The sequence below is a fragment of the Nesoenas mayeri genome (assembly GCF_963082525.1).
Source record: "Nesoenas mayeri genome assembly, chromosome: 9".
Taxonomy (NCBI): domain Eukaryota; kingdom Metazoa; phylum Chordata; class Aves; order Columbiformes; family Columbidae; genus Nesoenas; species Nesoenas mayeri.
The window spans coordinates 296073-312287 of NC_137557.1; the positions used below are offsets into that span (position 1 = coordinate 296073).

Sequence of the window (16215 nt, forward strand, 5' to 3'; positions counted from 1 at the left end):
ACGGTGCTGGTGAGTGGAGAAAGAGGGATGAACAGCTTGAAAGCCCCGGAGAAGCACCTGCCCTTGAGTTGCCCAGGGACATCAGGAGAGCAGGGTGCTGGGTGCAATGCAGCTGAGACCCCTTCCCCTTTCCCCTTTCCCCAGGCCAGGTTCACAACTGCAAAAAGCCACGCTCTAGTCTGATCGGTAAGGCAAACACTAAAAGTAAAACTCATGTTTCAGCTACAGCAAATATTTTCCTTATGCCCAAGTCAGTGTGCTGTAACTAGGAGCCAAGGTACAGATGTCCTCTGCCCACTGGGGACGTCATGGAAGCCTGTTTAATGTGTTGGGTAAAGCAGAGAGTTTTCTAGTTCTGAATCTTTGCTGCAGAAGCAATAGCAGGCTGTAGAAAGCCATGAAAACCACTTACATTGGCCTGACATCTGACTGAATAGCATGTGCAGACTGTGCCGTCAGTCTGCACTTCTTCGTTGTCTGGTTTTCTGATGCATAATGGCTGTCCTTCGTGGCATGGAATGCTCAATTTACGAGCATGAGCCTTTCGAAATGCTCTCCCCCATGACCAGCATCTGTCCCGAGGAGGACGGGCGTCCCCAGCTCCCAGGGACGCGTGTGTGACACACCGAGCAGCAGGAAGCTCCCCAGCCCCTCCGCGCGGGACGTGCAGGGCCACGCTTCCCAAATGCGCACCAAGCAGCTTCAGTGGTCCACAGCCCCACCGCTCCCACAGAACAGCGGAGCGAGGGGTCACAGCGGCACAAGACAAACACGGCACAAGGCCCGGGAACCGCTCCGCGAGTCATCAGTCACAGGCTCCTCCCCGAACCACCCGTGCCAGCAGCACCGGGACCCCAGCCCGCGGAACCACCACGGCCACCGTCCAGGCTGCTCTGTGAGATCCGCCCTGCACATCAGCAGCCTGTGCCCGTCACGCGTGTTGTGTCACATGCCACCTGAGAAGCCATTCAAAATTTGTCTTACTGAATACCTGAATAAAAAGCCTTTTTACAAAGCACACTCGTGTGATTTTCTCAGGCACCGTTAGTCTGCTCAGCACCACGGACACGTTTCTTCCTAGGAGTGGTCCTCACTAAGGAACCATCCTCTGCTCTTCTTGACACACAGAAGAACGCATATGGTTATTCTGGCAGTGGTGTCAAGCATTTCTTGCCATCCTTTATTGAATGGGCTTAAGTATATACAATGTGAAACATTCTCCTTTTAAATAAAAAAACCGCGTGCACTACTCTAAAATGTGCCATACGGCATAACTTCAAAATGCAATCTCTGGAACATACACTCAGGTTTTGATTCATCTTTGTCATATGACAGTGAAGAGGGTTATTAAAAATTAGAGCATTTCTAATTCAGTTTTTCCTGCAAACAGTCTTGCACGACATAGCACAGTTTCCAGAAACCACACGATACATATAAAATCAAACTTTTAATCCCCAATATATACAGGTACGCTGTGGCATGGCGCAGGAGAAAAAGTCTGCGGAGTTCTATCTCTGCCAGTCACCTACACAGACTCGTCTGCCAGGGGAAGCGTCACCTGAAGAGAAAGGAGAGTCTCCAGTGCCACCCCGGGGGCTCCTGACGCTCTCGGGGGAAGGGGCGTTGTGTAAGCAAGTTACTGGTTCCCTAGTGCCAGGGAATGCCTGGCACCAGGGGAGTGCACCGGTGTGAATCATCCCACGCAGGCATTCACTCCTATCTGAACAACGGGACCCACCGTGTCTTCTCGTGTGAGCAACATTCATATGGCAACAACAACGAGACCCACCGCGTCTTCTCGTGTGAGCAACATCCACACGGCACCAGGAGGACCCCGCTGTGTCATGGCACCTCCGGCACTGAGCCAGCTGGGAGCCAGGTCCCTTCCACAATAACTGGTCTGCTGACCTAATTTTACAGTGCTCAGGTCGTTCAAAACCGTAGTTTAGACTTGCTTTAGCATCATTAACGTTTTACACTGGTGAGAGGAGGTGTCTGACAGGCACCGGGTGACCCTGCCATCTCTTTCTCCCAACGCTGATCACACATCCGCAGCTCCTCATCCAGGATGCAAAGGTACGACATTCTATTTGTTTGTCACTCAGACAACGGAGAACTTGCACAACTGGAGAAAAGTGAAAAGAAAAACGGCGAAGGCCCCGGCAGCACGATGAAAGGAATAAAAGCTGGGTTTCATTGGGACTTTCGGGATGACTTCTTACTAGTGCAATATGGCTGGACTCCATGGTAACTTTGCTATTAGTTGTTCTCACATAAGTCATACCCCTGTAGTTCTGTCCCTCCTGTGTCTGTACTACGCTGGTACAGTTCCCTGTGTACATCTCCTGTTAAACAGGCTCATTTATTTCACCTTTATTTCTACAGGCTTATTGTCAGCAGACTGTTGTTTCCCATTCTGTGGCAATCCCAGAACTTTTTCTGATTTGCGTGTACCTTTATCAGTACACAATGTGTCACCTTTGCATCAGCTGCTTTATCTACCATTTCAATTACAGAACCACTTCATGACGTGTAAGAAGAACTTGGACTATGAATATGTAATTGTAACAGAATTACCAGCTAGTTAATAACCAAAAACCCTAACAAACCCTAACTGTCTGTATTCTCTAATATGTGCACAGCCAACAGGAAGGTGCCTCCTGCAAGACCTCTGATCCAGGTTCTTGTTAAAGGCAGAACGGCCACCCGACTGAGCGTCATCACAAATGGCACACACCTGCCAACACCGCTGAGCGTCATCACAAATGGCACACACCTGCCAACACCGCTGCTAGACACGCACAGAACCCACAGAGCTCCACGTGCTGCAGCTGAATGACTGACACAGGCTGAACGAATGATAGATGTTCACCCCTCTTTGTTGTATGTGATTTGCAGAGGGTCTCATGTCGAAGCGCAATGTCACAAAGCCAGCACACAGCAGGCAGATCCTAAAACAAGAGGACATGCTGCTACAAAAGTAAATCAATTCCTAACTGTATGAAAGAAAAATTCCCTAAGAGCAGTTCTGGAGGGTCTGGTTTGTCTGGGTGTTTTGCGTTGTGCTTTTATAGACGGGCCATCCTAACTGTGCTAATGAGGTGAGCAAGACTGAAACGTGGATCCGCTGTCTTTTGATGCGAAAGGCATCCCTGTGTGAACCCGCGCTGCTGCGGCTGAGATCTGTGCCGTAGCTCCAGATAAGCTCGCGTGGAAAAGAGATGGATCTGACCCCATTCCTGGGTTCTTCCTCCCTGTTTTAAAAGGAGGAATTGCTGATTTCAGCATTCTGCAACTCCGGAGATTCTAGAACTTAAAGCGGTCTCCACCTGGTGCTTCACTTATTTTTACAAATACTGTATCACCTCCCAGGCTTTTTCCATGTCTTAGATTTTTGCTGGGGTTTTGTAATTTAAGAATTAAAAATCCCAAAGCAATGCCCATGTCTAGTTTAGATTTTCCTTTCTTTCCTGCTGCCCCCACCCACCGTTTCCTTCTGAGTGACACTGAGCGACACCGGTACTGTCACCGCGCCGCACCGGTCCGCACGGTTATCAAACACAGCAGCGGTGACGCTGAGCGACGCCGCAGCGCGACCGACCTTCGGGAGGCCGCCCACGGGTCACACACGTACTGACTTTCCAAGCAGCACGATTTCCTCAGCTATTGCGGGCAAAGGCCAACAGTCTATGTACTGACCACCCTGTAGTTTTGCAGCTGGTTTTCCAAAGTATGGAAACAGGGTCTTGAACAGTGTAGAACAGGAAGAGAAGCTTCAAGGATTAAATCACAGTGTGATAATTTCTCAGTCTGACAGCAGGCTCCCTGAAGTAAACAGGAAGATCGAAAAGCTCGTCTTGAGCCTGACATGAAAATGGATTTCATAGTTTCATCTTTTAATCGAAAAACCAAGACCACGATCCTTTCTGCCCGAAGCCGGACAGAAGTTAGCTATGCAATACAACAGGACTGCACCCGTGCCACACCTCAATCACTAGTAACTGATTTCCTTTAAGTTTGGTGCGTATTTTACAGCAGAAATCCAAACACACCACCTGCCAGAGACAGCACCCGTGTTCAATCTATTGGTACCTTCAGGGAAAAAGGCATTTGAGAGCCCTCTCCCCCACAAGTTGACAACCCTTCCAGTTGCACCTCACAGCTACAAGAACGGCAAATAAATAGGATTCCTAGTTCAGTACTGTCACCCTACCAAGATATCTGCCTAAATATCAGCCTCCCAGTCTGAGAAAACTGCTTTGTATCCCTCTCTTCCCGGTCAGCCGCCCCAGGAGGACAGGTGGACAGGCCCCGGCCCCGCTTCCAAACGCAGCTCTTGAGGATCAGGGACGACCAGGACCGAGACGTCCCTGTCCCTGCTCTACCAGCTTCCTCCCATCCACGCAATTATTGAACCAGATCAGGGAATCAGGCTGGATGAACCGCGACTTGTGCTTTAGAAGAAGGCTTATTTCAGATTTGAAGGAAAATAGATTGAGCTTTACCCTCTGAGCAAAGCAGAACTGTTGTCCATCTCAAATCGCACTGAAGTCTCATGTCCGCACAGGGACAGCAATCGAGTTGCACCTATCACCATTTGCAAGGAATGAAGATTGGTGCGGAAATCACCTGAACACAACTTCGCAGGACAACGTGTCACATCTCAGCACGAAGGAGAAGGTGCCAGCGCAGGTCAGAGCGCAGGGCCCGCTCCGGAAGAGCCGCTCGCTCGGACACAACGCGGCGCGCTCAGCCGGGCCCCGGGCCCCGAGTCCCACAGGCAGCACCATTTCAGGAGGAGGTTTTGCCGAGAGCAGATGAAACGCGGAGCTCCGAGGGAGGACACACAACCACACACCACGAGGAGAAAGCCCTCACACTTTATTTTGCTCATTTGCCTTTCTTCAGCAACACCAGCGGCAAAGCACTGCCCCCACAATAATTCACCACCCATTGTCCATCTGTACACTGCCTGAGCGCTTCAAAATAACGAACGAGCGGCTCAACTTTCCCACAGAAAATTCACTCAAACTCTTCCACTGCACACAGCTGCACTAACATCAGCCGATCCGTTCCGTGCTTCCACATCAGTCTTTACAAAGAGTATTTTGCTGTGTGAAAAAGGACTGTGTGTTGTAAAAACAATGATCCAGAGCTGAGGAGGATTTCTACACATAACCTGAGCCCAGATAATGAAGCGTCTCATCCACATTAGTAAAATATTAACAGAGGTTATTGGTTGTCATAGTAAAACGAGAGCCTGCACTGAACGTAATTTCATTTATGGACGTTCAGAAACTGACATCACGGCTGCGAGAACATATAAAGAACCAGCACACCGCACTTCCGACCGGCTGCAGCAACATCTCCAAGGAGCACCCGCGGGCTCAGCCCCGCAAACGGCACGGCAGAAACGGACTTTGAAAACACAGCAAGAAGCTCCTTTTTGTAAAATAGTTCCTGACAGGCTCTTCCTTTGTGTCCGGCATCTCTTCGAACAAGCATGTGCACGGGAGGCTGCGCCAAGTGCCTGGGAACCACCCTCATCCCCCTGGCTGTGCTCTGCACCCTCGCTAACATTCTCCTGTTCTTCCCGGGAGGAAAGGTGGCTGATAACAACGAACACATTACAGATGAGGTTTGGTACTTCGGAGGGATCTTGGGATCTGGGGTACTGGTGAGTATATAAATTCAAATATTCCCACCTTTCCTCTCACGCCATGACTTTGCATTGTTGAATTTCTTCAATACCCGAAATGCAGGTTCCAACATCACAACTTCTTCTTTAGTAAACAAATATGTCACAAGTTATCCAACAGTTTTGCAATAAGTAAGGTAATTTAGTGATTAAAAAAGGCATAGAACTAGGATATTTAAAAGCCAATGTAACTTGAATTAATCTCAATTCAAACTGTATTTCTGTTATTGGTAGATGATCTTTCCTGCCTTGGTATTTTTGGGCCTTAAGAACAATGACTGCTGCGGATGCTGCGGTAACGAGAGCTGTGGGAAGAGGTTTGCGGTAAGTGAGGGGAAACACGGCGAAAACGCGAGAGCCAAACTGTTACCGGTACGATCTGCGTACCTTTTGCTGGTGGTCATTGAGACCAGATGGTGTCCGGAGCGCGGGACACGGAGCGCTGCGGTCTGAGTGCTGGGAGGTGCAAGGGCAGGCTCTGAAATGCCGTTGATACTGTGCCACAGGTACCGCGACTATTTGCCTGGTTGTATTTTGCTGTCACAAGGTACTTACAGTCACAATCACAGCTAGAACCGTCTCTGAAAGCCGTGCAGCTTGCCCTGCAGAGCACAGCAGCGCTCTCTCCAGTCGGGCTCTGTCGGTGGTTTTAAACCATTCCGACGGTCGGGCACTACGTTCCCAGCTCGCCGCACACCCGTGACGGGCTGCGAGTACCGCACCGGGCTGGCAGGGACCTCGGGAGGTCCCCTCGCCAATCCTGCTGAAAGAGGACAGGTGGGGCCCCACTCTGAATTTGTAGCTCCCCTCAGCCGTGAAGTGAAAAGCTTCAAATGGGCATCTTCTGACACTAGTAAACATCTCAAGCCTTTTAGTTTTTTAAAAAAAGAGATTAGAGAAAAAAAAATGTATTTTGACTAGGAAAGTATGTCATTTTGAAATAAATTGTTTGGCTCAAGTAGATCATTACACTTTTTAATAAAGGAACAGGCTTGCAACTGGAAAAAAACAACACAAAGGGAAAAACAAATTGGAGAATAGTCAGGGCTGTGAGGTTAACGAAGAGCGTTCCCCGAGTCCTCGCCTTTGACGCTGTCCTCACGCAGTCCCACCCAAGCAGGGACGGAGCCGCGCGTCTCTGCATCGCACCACGCTCCGGCTCCCCGTCAGCACAGAACGTGCCTTAGCTCAGCTCCGGCACCCAGCACCACCAGCGCCCATCGGAGCAGCCCCGCTCACCGCCAGGCCCCGCTCCCCACCGGGCTGACTGGTTAACGACAACCGGGCTGCTGCCCAGAGCCCGGCTGTGACAGCCCGGGGAACACGAGCCACGGGAACCAGGACACCGCGCAGAGCGAGTCCTGGGAGCCTCAGCAGCACCACCCGGCGCTGCATTTGTTCCTGTGTGTTAGCAGAAATACCATTACCATGATACCTACACAAACACAGTGTTTGTTAACCCCATCAGACACAGCAACATAAAGTGCCAGCACTCGAGGTAAGAACAGGAGCTCACGCACCTCCACATACATTTCTTTTTTTCCCTCCACCTATTTGATCCAATGAAAGACACGACCTCTGCCCACAAACTGTTACGGTTACAAGGGCTTCAAAATTCAAGCAGGACATTAATTTTTGCATGATTTACTCCTATATTATTAGCACATAAGGAAATGCTGTAATGGAAAGGCAGAAAAATAAAGACGTCCTTTCCGATCCACCGCAGTTGCACTATTAGAGCTAACGATGGCAAGTACCTGTGGGGAGGTGCAGTATACTAACGGGAAACCCAAAGGGGACGCTCTGGAGCAAGAATTCAGTTATTTGGTCCAAATATGACTAAGATACCAAAGTTAACCTGTAAAGGTACTGTGAATTTTTGTAATTTCTTGAGTTGTCCGAGACTTCGGTCTTGCTTCCCGTCCCTCGAGAACGGCACCCGCGACCACAGCCCCGCGGGCCGGGGGAGCAGCGGCCCCGCCGCAGCAGCAGCAGCAGCAGCGCCCCCCGCCGCCGCAGCGCCCCCGTTGCGCTGCAGGGAAACGCTGCTGCTCCCCTGAGGCTCCCCAATACCAGTGCGTGTATGCGCTACTCATTTCTTATGCAGCTGCAAACTAACATACTTCAGCTGTTCAGGAGTCGACTGCTTTGACCATTGAAGAGCTGAATTTAGGGAATGAACATTCACAATAATAGGGTGCACTTCATTGTTTGAATGAGAACAAAAATAACATTCTTTTTCTCTTTCCATCAGATGTTTTCTTCTATAATATTCGCTGCAGTTGGACTTCTGGGAGCTGGATACTGCTTCATTTTGTCAGCAGTAGCCATAAACAAAGGCCCCAAGTGTTACACCGGAACAGGATGGACTTATCCCTTCCAGGATGGGTAAGACAAGACAATCAGGAAAAAAAAGCGTTTAAAGTTCGTGATGTAACTTCCAAATCTGTTGTATGAAAATGGGAATTACACTGTTTGTGTAAAACACAGCAGCTCTTAGAAGAGCCAGCAAAGCACAGCAATGGTAAACAACGTACCGGCACACGGGTGTAAGGACTAGCGAGTGCAGCCAAAACCACTGAGCTCCAGAGAAGCCCACGACAAGAAACGCGCAGCCTCCTCTGTTATTCTGGGGTTATAAGAAGTATACAGGGATAAATTCCACCCAGATGAATAGCAGTGACGTATTGAAACTTGATGGCATTTAAATAATGAGTATCTATGTGTCTTCTTATCTTGGCTATGGAATTGGGAAGCTGGCTGTTCCTCACACTCTGCACCTCAAACCCTTTGCTGCCAGGCATACTGGTCACTCTAAAAGAGACAAAGCCCTGGCAGCCCAGCCGCTCAGGCTGAAGTCAGCAAAGGTGCAGCTGAAAACAGGGTGCAGTGTCAGCAGGGAGAGCAGGACAGGTCAACGCGGAGCGAGCCCCGGGAGCGCCCGGTGCAGCCTGCAGCCTGCCGCAGCCCGGAGCGCCTCCGGCACGGCACACCGAGCACGGCACACCGAGCACGGCGCGGGTTAGGAAAGAGGCAGGATGCTGCGTGTTACACGATATTTGTTCATGGGCCAGCGGGGACTGGAAACCAACTGCCTTGGTCTAATTCTGGCAGTATTCGGAAAAATATGCTGTTTCAAACACATTTTGGTTGCAGTCAAGGAATCACGTGGCAAGTAACAAAACAGCACAAGGAAAATGCAGAGGAAAAATAGTAAGTGGTTAAGCAGTTCACAATTAAATCAAAATATGAAGGTAAAAATTGTGGAGAATGCTTTTACCTAATAGTGCTGTTCTTTAGGCAGGGCATTTAGAATAGCAGAGTTGCTCTGCCCGGCTCAGCGGGAAAGAGGTGACTGGTCTTGCAGCACTCGATGTTTTGTTAGGAAAACTGAGTTTATTAATCTTTTATCACATTGTTTTGGTAATTCACTTTTTTTGTTTCTATTACAATGTAATATGGCAAATTCAGACCAATATCTGGGCGGTTTCTGCCCCGGAGGCGCCGTGGCACACACCGCCAGGCTCAGCACAGAGCCACGGCAGCAACACCTGCCAGGAAACACACCGGCACAGACCAGCACCTCTTTGGCACGTGCTTGGCCAAGACCTCTCCTTCCCAAAGGACCAGAAACTGTTCAGCTGTAGCTAACGCGTTCTCATCTCCGACTGTTCCCTTCCGACGCCTTGCCCTTTCAGATCAACTGCTTCAGTTGCTCTAGAAACTCCCAGGAGATCCCATTCTAGATAAGCAGCAGTGCGATAGCGAGAATTCTTGCTCGCAGTGCTGAAGCCAACAGAACACTGCAGCGGTGACAGTGACAGCCTGGCAGCAGTGACAGCGCGACAGGCCCCAGGGCCCCGCCACCGCCAGCGTCCTCACCTCTGCTCTGTTTCCCCCAGGAACTACCTCAATAACCACACGCTGTGGAACGTGTGTCAGTCACCCGAAAACATCGTCCCATGGAACCTGACCCTGTTCTCCTTGCTGCTCATCATGAGCGGGATCCAGGCGGTGCTCTGCAGCATCCAGGTGGTGAACGGCCTGTTCGGAACCATCTGCGGGGACTGCAAATGCTGCGGATGTTGCGGGGTGAGCAAACAACGCTTTTCTTTCATATTTGTGCACTGATGACAGTCTGGTTCACGCCTGGCTGGCTGACAGCCTGAAACACTAAACTAGCCTTCACTCAGCACTGTAACCATGTATTCTAAAGCACAGCCGAGACCCCACAGTGCTGCCAGGTGCTGAAAATGTGATCTCAGTCCATCTTTCTGGTGTTCACCTGACAGCTCCCCACAGCCACATAGCAATGACAACCTCTGAAAGTCACGGGAGCAGCAGCCCCTGACTCACCCCCATGCTTTTGTTCCCCAGGGAGACGGGACGGTCTGAGGACCAGGGACAGCGCGGCCGGCGCTCCTGGCCGCGGGGGCCGCATTCTGCACAGCGGCCCCCGGACACACCGACTCCGGCTACGAGGATGAGAATGAAGGGCACTTCTCCCCACCAACGCTATAAAACCCTGACTCCCTTTCTAGCCTTCACAAAACACCTCATCGTGGAATAAAATAAGCGAAATTCAACTCTCACGTTCGTATTTATGGTAGTAAAACTGATTCCATTTAAAAAGAGGGTATTCTCAGGCAAAACATTCTCTGTCCTGAGTCATCTTTCCAGCTGGGGATCACCAAACGATGCTGATACAAGCTCAGCTGCAATGCAGGTAACATCCTGACGCTGCGTGGAGAAGCGGGGATCTCTCTGTTCCAGCCCCGCTGGGTTACAACACACAGACCCACGAGCGCCGTGACCGCGGCCGCCGGCGCGCTGGGTCGCACGGCACGGAACCGCGGGCGAGGCACCGCGCCCCGCCGCCCCGCCCCACGAGTGCGGTCGAAGGCCCAGTCTCCCACCGTAACCGCTGCTCTCTCACCACCAGCACTCGCCTCGTCCCGCCAGCTCCTCCTGCGGCCTCACAGGGGCTGAGCGCCGGGCCTGTGACACAACACAGGCCACAGCCCCGCTGGGTCGAGCAGCTCGTGACTCCTCGCCCCAGAGCTTCCAACCCGCACACGAGCGCAAACGCTATTTACTGTCTTTTTGCAGATGTTCAGTTCAGCGGTGTTTGGCAAAGCGGGATGGAAGAGATACAAAACACCTTTTAGAAAGAACTAGTCTTTTAAAACTCAAAGAGAAAAAACAAAGAGTAAGTAAGAGAGATTGGAAGAGTTTGAGGGATTCGGATCACCTAACAAGCTCCTTAAGAAACTCCTAAAACCAGTTTTCAGAAACCAGCTCGCCAGACTAGATATCTCAAGGCTTCTAATTCATCAGCGCAATTTGACACATCTCTTCCCTAAAATTTTCCTCCTGAAATAATGATTCTGTGGCCTGTGCTTTCAGAAAACGTATCTCATGTACTCTGTATCTACACGAGAGGTATCTGAAGAACTTAAACTATTCAGAGGCACTAAAAGCTGGTGAGCAACACGCAGAAATGTTCAACAGCCAGATTTAGGTACCAAGAGCTACATTAATAAAAGCAAAGCTGCCCAGTGATCTGTTGTGCAAGATGATAAAAGAAATTATTACAAACCTCTTCAGGACCAGCTGTCTCTCCCACCTGTTCCACCACATTACGAGGGAACTTGAGAGGCCTCTTTATATCACCACCCCCTGCTGCAACCATCTCGCATCTATTTCATCTGTGCTCAGCAGCTGTCCCGCACCTCTCCCACATTTGTCTTGTTTTATTCATATGAAGCCTTTGGGAATGTTTCTCGTCAGCATTCAACAAAGGGATGGGTATGCATAGCGTACAGTTTTGATATATTAATAAAGAGAATACACACATCTTTGTGGGAGTAACAGGAAGCTATGATACCTAAAACCACAACCAACGGGTGCTTCGTGAGTCAATACTTCTAAGGTGCTCAACTACACGGTGGTTTTCTAACATGAGCTGATATATAGTAGATACTGAGAGCGCACACGGTTCACCTTGTGGTCTGGACCGTACTGAACAAGTGTAAATGAACTGGAAGCAGCAGCTCGGCTGACCCAGCAGCGTTCCTAAATCTGTTCGCTGTGGTAGGTCCGAGGCTCCCACCCGGCCCTTCATTTCAAGGGAATCAATCGCGCTGATCTCCACTGTCACTTCCGCAGTGATCCGAGATGGCTCGCGGTGTTTCTACCGGGCAAAGTGTCCAGTGACATCAAGGAGAGGGACCGATCACAGACTGTGATACAGACAAGATACAGTGGGGCAGTGGCACTTGTGGGAGAGAAGCCACAGGTAAAGAGAGGACAGGGACAGAAAGATGATGGCAAGAGAGGAGCCACAAACAGGGAGAACTGGAAGTGTTAAAACAGACCAGGAGTCCTGAGCAACTTAACACCACACTCAGATTCAATGCGTACAAATGTCAACATATATACAGACAGAGAAATCCTAGTGGCCTAAAGGAAAAATATCAGTATTGATATCATTATTCCCCCATAAAAACTGGCTGCTCAGCGACCGGTTGACTAGTGTGCGGAGAATACGGCGATTTTCACATTGCACAGCATTGTTTCAGCTGAGAATTCACATAAATAACCCATGTGTTCCTTTTCAACAACCTGGGTTACAACACGAGGAGTGCCTGCAAATGATTTTGAGCCCACACGTTTCAACTTCAGCCTGACAAAACCAGTGCCCCCGCGCAGCTGAACGGCAGCAGGTGGAGCTCTCTGTATCGACTGCCAGTTAACAGCCTGCTCCAGGTGACACGTCAGCCACAGCACGGCATCACCTGCAGGGAATTCGTTCAACTAGCAACTCCGCAAAAGTTCATTTCAAAAGTTAGGAAGTAACATACACCAAGTTCAAAGACACTTGCTCAGCCAAAAGCAAGGGATATTTCCTAACACCATTTTAGTCTGGAGTGTTCATCACCTGCCCCAGTTCAACGTCGGCTGCCCCCACAGCTCCCGCGTCACTCCAGCGTCACCAGCACCGGCGCGAACAGCAAACTCAACAACCCCTCCCGGCCCATGACGGGGGGACCGACCGCTCTGTGACGTGACATGGGTGGGGCCTTCACCCCAAAGAGCAGACACAGGTGTCACGGTGATGGGCTCAAATAAAAACACAGGGAGAGCACCTCTGAAGTTCCTTCTGGCCAAATTACATTTTCCCTGGAAGAGGACGTGCAGTTCAGCTGAAATGACAAAAGCTCTGCCAATACGATGGGCCTTTCTCGCAGACATCGCCATTACCCTCCACCTGTCGCTGCTGATTCACTGCAGCTGAAATGCCGACGGCTCCCACGCGTGGGTCCCAGCAACGCAAACCCAGCGAAACCGCTAGCGGGCCTGGAAAGCACCCGATCCGCTACACGACCGGCCGGGGGCGCCGTGCGGGCCGGGACGCCTCCGAGGCTGCCGCCCGTGTCGGATCCCGCGGCTGCTGCGGCGGCGGGACCGGCTCCGACCGCCGCTTCCCTCCCGGGGCTGGCGGCGCCTCCCGCCGGGCGCCCACCCGCAACAGCGGCTCTCCCGGTTCCCCCGCAGCGCGGCCGAGGCAGCGGCACTGGGAGAGGCCCCGCGGGCCCGAGCGCCGCCCGCCGCCCCTCAGCCTCGCCCGCCGCCTCCCCACCCCCCGCCCGCCGCCTCCTCACCCCCCGCCCGCCGCCCCCCAGCCTCAGCCGTCGCCCCCCAGCCCCAGCCGTCGCCCGCCGCCCCCCAGCCCCAGCCGTCGCCCCCCACCCCCCGCCCCCCAGCCCCAGCCGTCGCCCGCCGCCCCCCAGCCCCAGCCGTCGCCCCCAGCCCCGCCCGTACCTGCTCCGGCGGCTCGGCCCGCTCCGGGCACGCGGCAGCTGCACGCGGCTCCGCCGGGACCGCCCGAGGCTGCGCGCGGATGGGGGCGGGGCCGTCCCTGACCCCGCCTCCCGACCCCGCCCGGGGCTTCGCGCGGCCGCTGCCTCGCGCCCGGCTCCGCGTGCTTCCGGCCCCGCGTGCTTCCGGCCCCGGGAGGTCCCGCGGCCGCGGCCCGAACCGCGAGCGGGCGGCAGGAGCGGGGCGGCCGGAGGAGCGGGCCGGAGGAGCGGGCCGGAGGAGCCGCCCGGAGGAGCCGCCCGGAGGAGCGGGGCGGGGCACGGCACGGCACGGCAGCGCTGCTCAGCACAAACGGCTCACGGGGCGGCCCGCGCGCCCAGCCCGGAGAGCGGCGGCTCGGGCGGAGGTGGGACCGCGGGTGAGCGACCGCAGCGCGACGTCGCGCCGGCGGAGCCCCCGGGCGGACCGCAGCGGCGCCGGGCCGGTGTCCAGCAGCCCGCGTTCCCGAGCTGTGAGCGGCACGGGGCGGCGCGCCGGGGAGCGCGCGGGCTCCAGCGGCACCGTAACCCGCCCGTGTCCGCGGCAGCTGCCGAGGGACGGGAACGACCCGCTCCGTTTGTCGGCCCCGCACGGCCCGGGACGCGCCCCGGCACCCCACGGAGAGCGGGAACAGCTCAGTGAACCGGTACGCACCCAGAGCCTTTACATTCGCTTGTATTTGATTTTCACGTACAAGATCAAAGAAATAAAAAAACAAACGGAATCAAATGCTGGATACGACAGTTTGATCCGATTGCGTTTGATACATACAATATGTTGCAAGGTAGTAGAAATTAAAAACAAATGCTCCCATGTCATATAACAAAATGAAAAACACAAATAAAAAAGTTAAAGTACTAGCGTGTACATGGATGTAGTGTATTAGGAAACACGTTTATTTGAACACCTCTATTTTTCTGTATTTAAAATAGACATTTCAATCCTTCCCTTCCCCAAAACAGCATTTTTTGTCAAAAAGTCGAACCCAGTCCCTGCCCAAGTCACATTCTGACAGTATTACCAGAATACAAAGCGTAATTAACAATGTCCCGTCACTGATCACCAAGACGGTGGCCTCAGCACCGCTGTCCGGCTGGCCCTGTACGTAACGTGTCCTGCAGGCAGACGGGACATTTATTAAACGTTCAAAACCTGAAACAGCGCAGTGAAATATTGTCAGCAATGAATTTAGTTTCATAAGGATTACATACGCTTGAACACCTACAAGTTCTACTGTAAGCCTGTTTAAAGCGAGAAGCTTTTGAAAAAAAGAACTTTAAAACCCAGATATCGTTGTTGCTGCACTTGACCTGACCCATCCTCCCCATTACAAAAACGGAAACTCACAGTGTAAGAATCACCTTTACCTGGCTCAGCACTGTTCGGCTCAGCACGGGTACGTCTGAGCCCAGGCCCTGCAGCAGCCGGACAGCGGAGGCTGGTGTGACCAGCGCCCTCCGGTTCCAGGCCTGCTGCTCTTTGTCATGGAAGTTACATGGAAACACAGTGCCTGATTCTTTTACCTCTTTAAGGTCTTTGAACCGAGACAGTCGACACCTGGAACACGAGCGGATTTGGAACCAAGTTTGTAGCTTCACAATTCTGATGCACATGTGAGTTTACTGGAAAACAGCATCAGTTTTCACTGCGAAGCAGAACTGAGAAGCCTTGAGCTGGTGAAATGGGCACAGACGGACAGACAGAAGTCAGCAGTGGATCATGCCAGCAGAGACCTGATCTGCTTGGGGTATCTTGTATGAACAACAAAACTAAGCTCTACAATGGCACAGGCCTACCAGCAAAGGAACAAACCGCGTTTCCTAAGCACCATCTATGCTGAGCAGCTTCCCCAGCCCCCGCCAGGCCCCCCTGCAGCTCCCACCAGCCCCCCCTGCAGCCCCCGCCAGCCCCCCCTGCAGCCCCCCCTGCAGCCCCCGCCAGCCCCCCCTGAGCCCCCCCTGCAGCGCCGCCAGCGTGCAGCACCAGCGCCCCTCGGGAGGACAGCGGACGCCCCCAGGTCCGGCGGTGGCGCTGCAGACGGGCCCGGGGCGGCTCTGGCCCGGCTGGCAGCCCGGCGCAGCGCGGCCCATCGAGCGGACACGTTGGTCCTCGTTCAGCACTGCTGGCCAGCCCTGCCCCGTCCCGCTTGCTCCAATTTCTGCCGTCTCAACAGCACTGGGAAGAATAACTAAAAACAAACAACACCCACCCCAAAACAAAAACCAGGATGAGAAAAACAAATAACCCCTCCAAAAGAAAAAAATGAACACAACGCCCATTCGGTAATGAAATTCTGTGCAGACACAACTCTGCTGTCACATCTCGTTTTCTATTCAAACAGAACAAAACAAGAACTACTTTTCCCTACATAATAAAACTTTGCGACTTTAGCTCATTGACTTTCGTCTGTTTTAAAAACGAGGGGTGTGCTTACTTTAACCCGTCGTCTGCTGCCTCGTGCACCCAGCAGCTCATCCCTGACAAGGCAGTTTATTGTACAGAGTTCTTGTATTACATTTCTACTGCACACTGGTGATTCATTTTCCATGTTTCCCTATTTGCAACCACTCTTCCCAGCGCGGATCTACACTCGGTGCAGAACCCTTTTCTCCCAGACCTGCTCCACATCCCACCACCGCACGTCTGACCTTTCCACC

At 52.6% G+C, this 16215-nt stretch overlaps 1 protein-coding gene across 1 annotated transcript; it reads left to right on the forward strand.

The window, feature by feature from the left end:
- Positions 1 to 5503: 5503 nt before the first annotated feature.
- On the forward strand, positions 5504 to 10093 carry TM4SF4 (transmembrane 4 L six family member 4; the record flags this gene model as incomplete). Its single annotated transcript, XM_080349844.1, has 5 exons — positions 5504 to 5677; positions 5933 to 6022; positions 7953 to 8086; positions 9601 to 9790; positions 10076 to 10093. The coding sequence occupies 5 exons, from the start codon at positions 5504 to 5506 to the stop codon at positions 10091 to 10093; spliced, it is 606 nt and encodes a 201-aa protein (XP_080205970.1).
- Positions 10094 to 16215: the final 6122 nt, after the last annotated feature.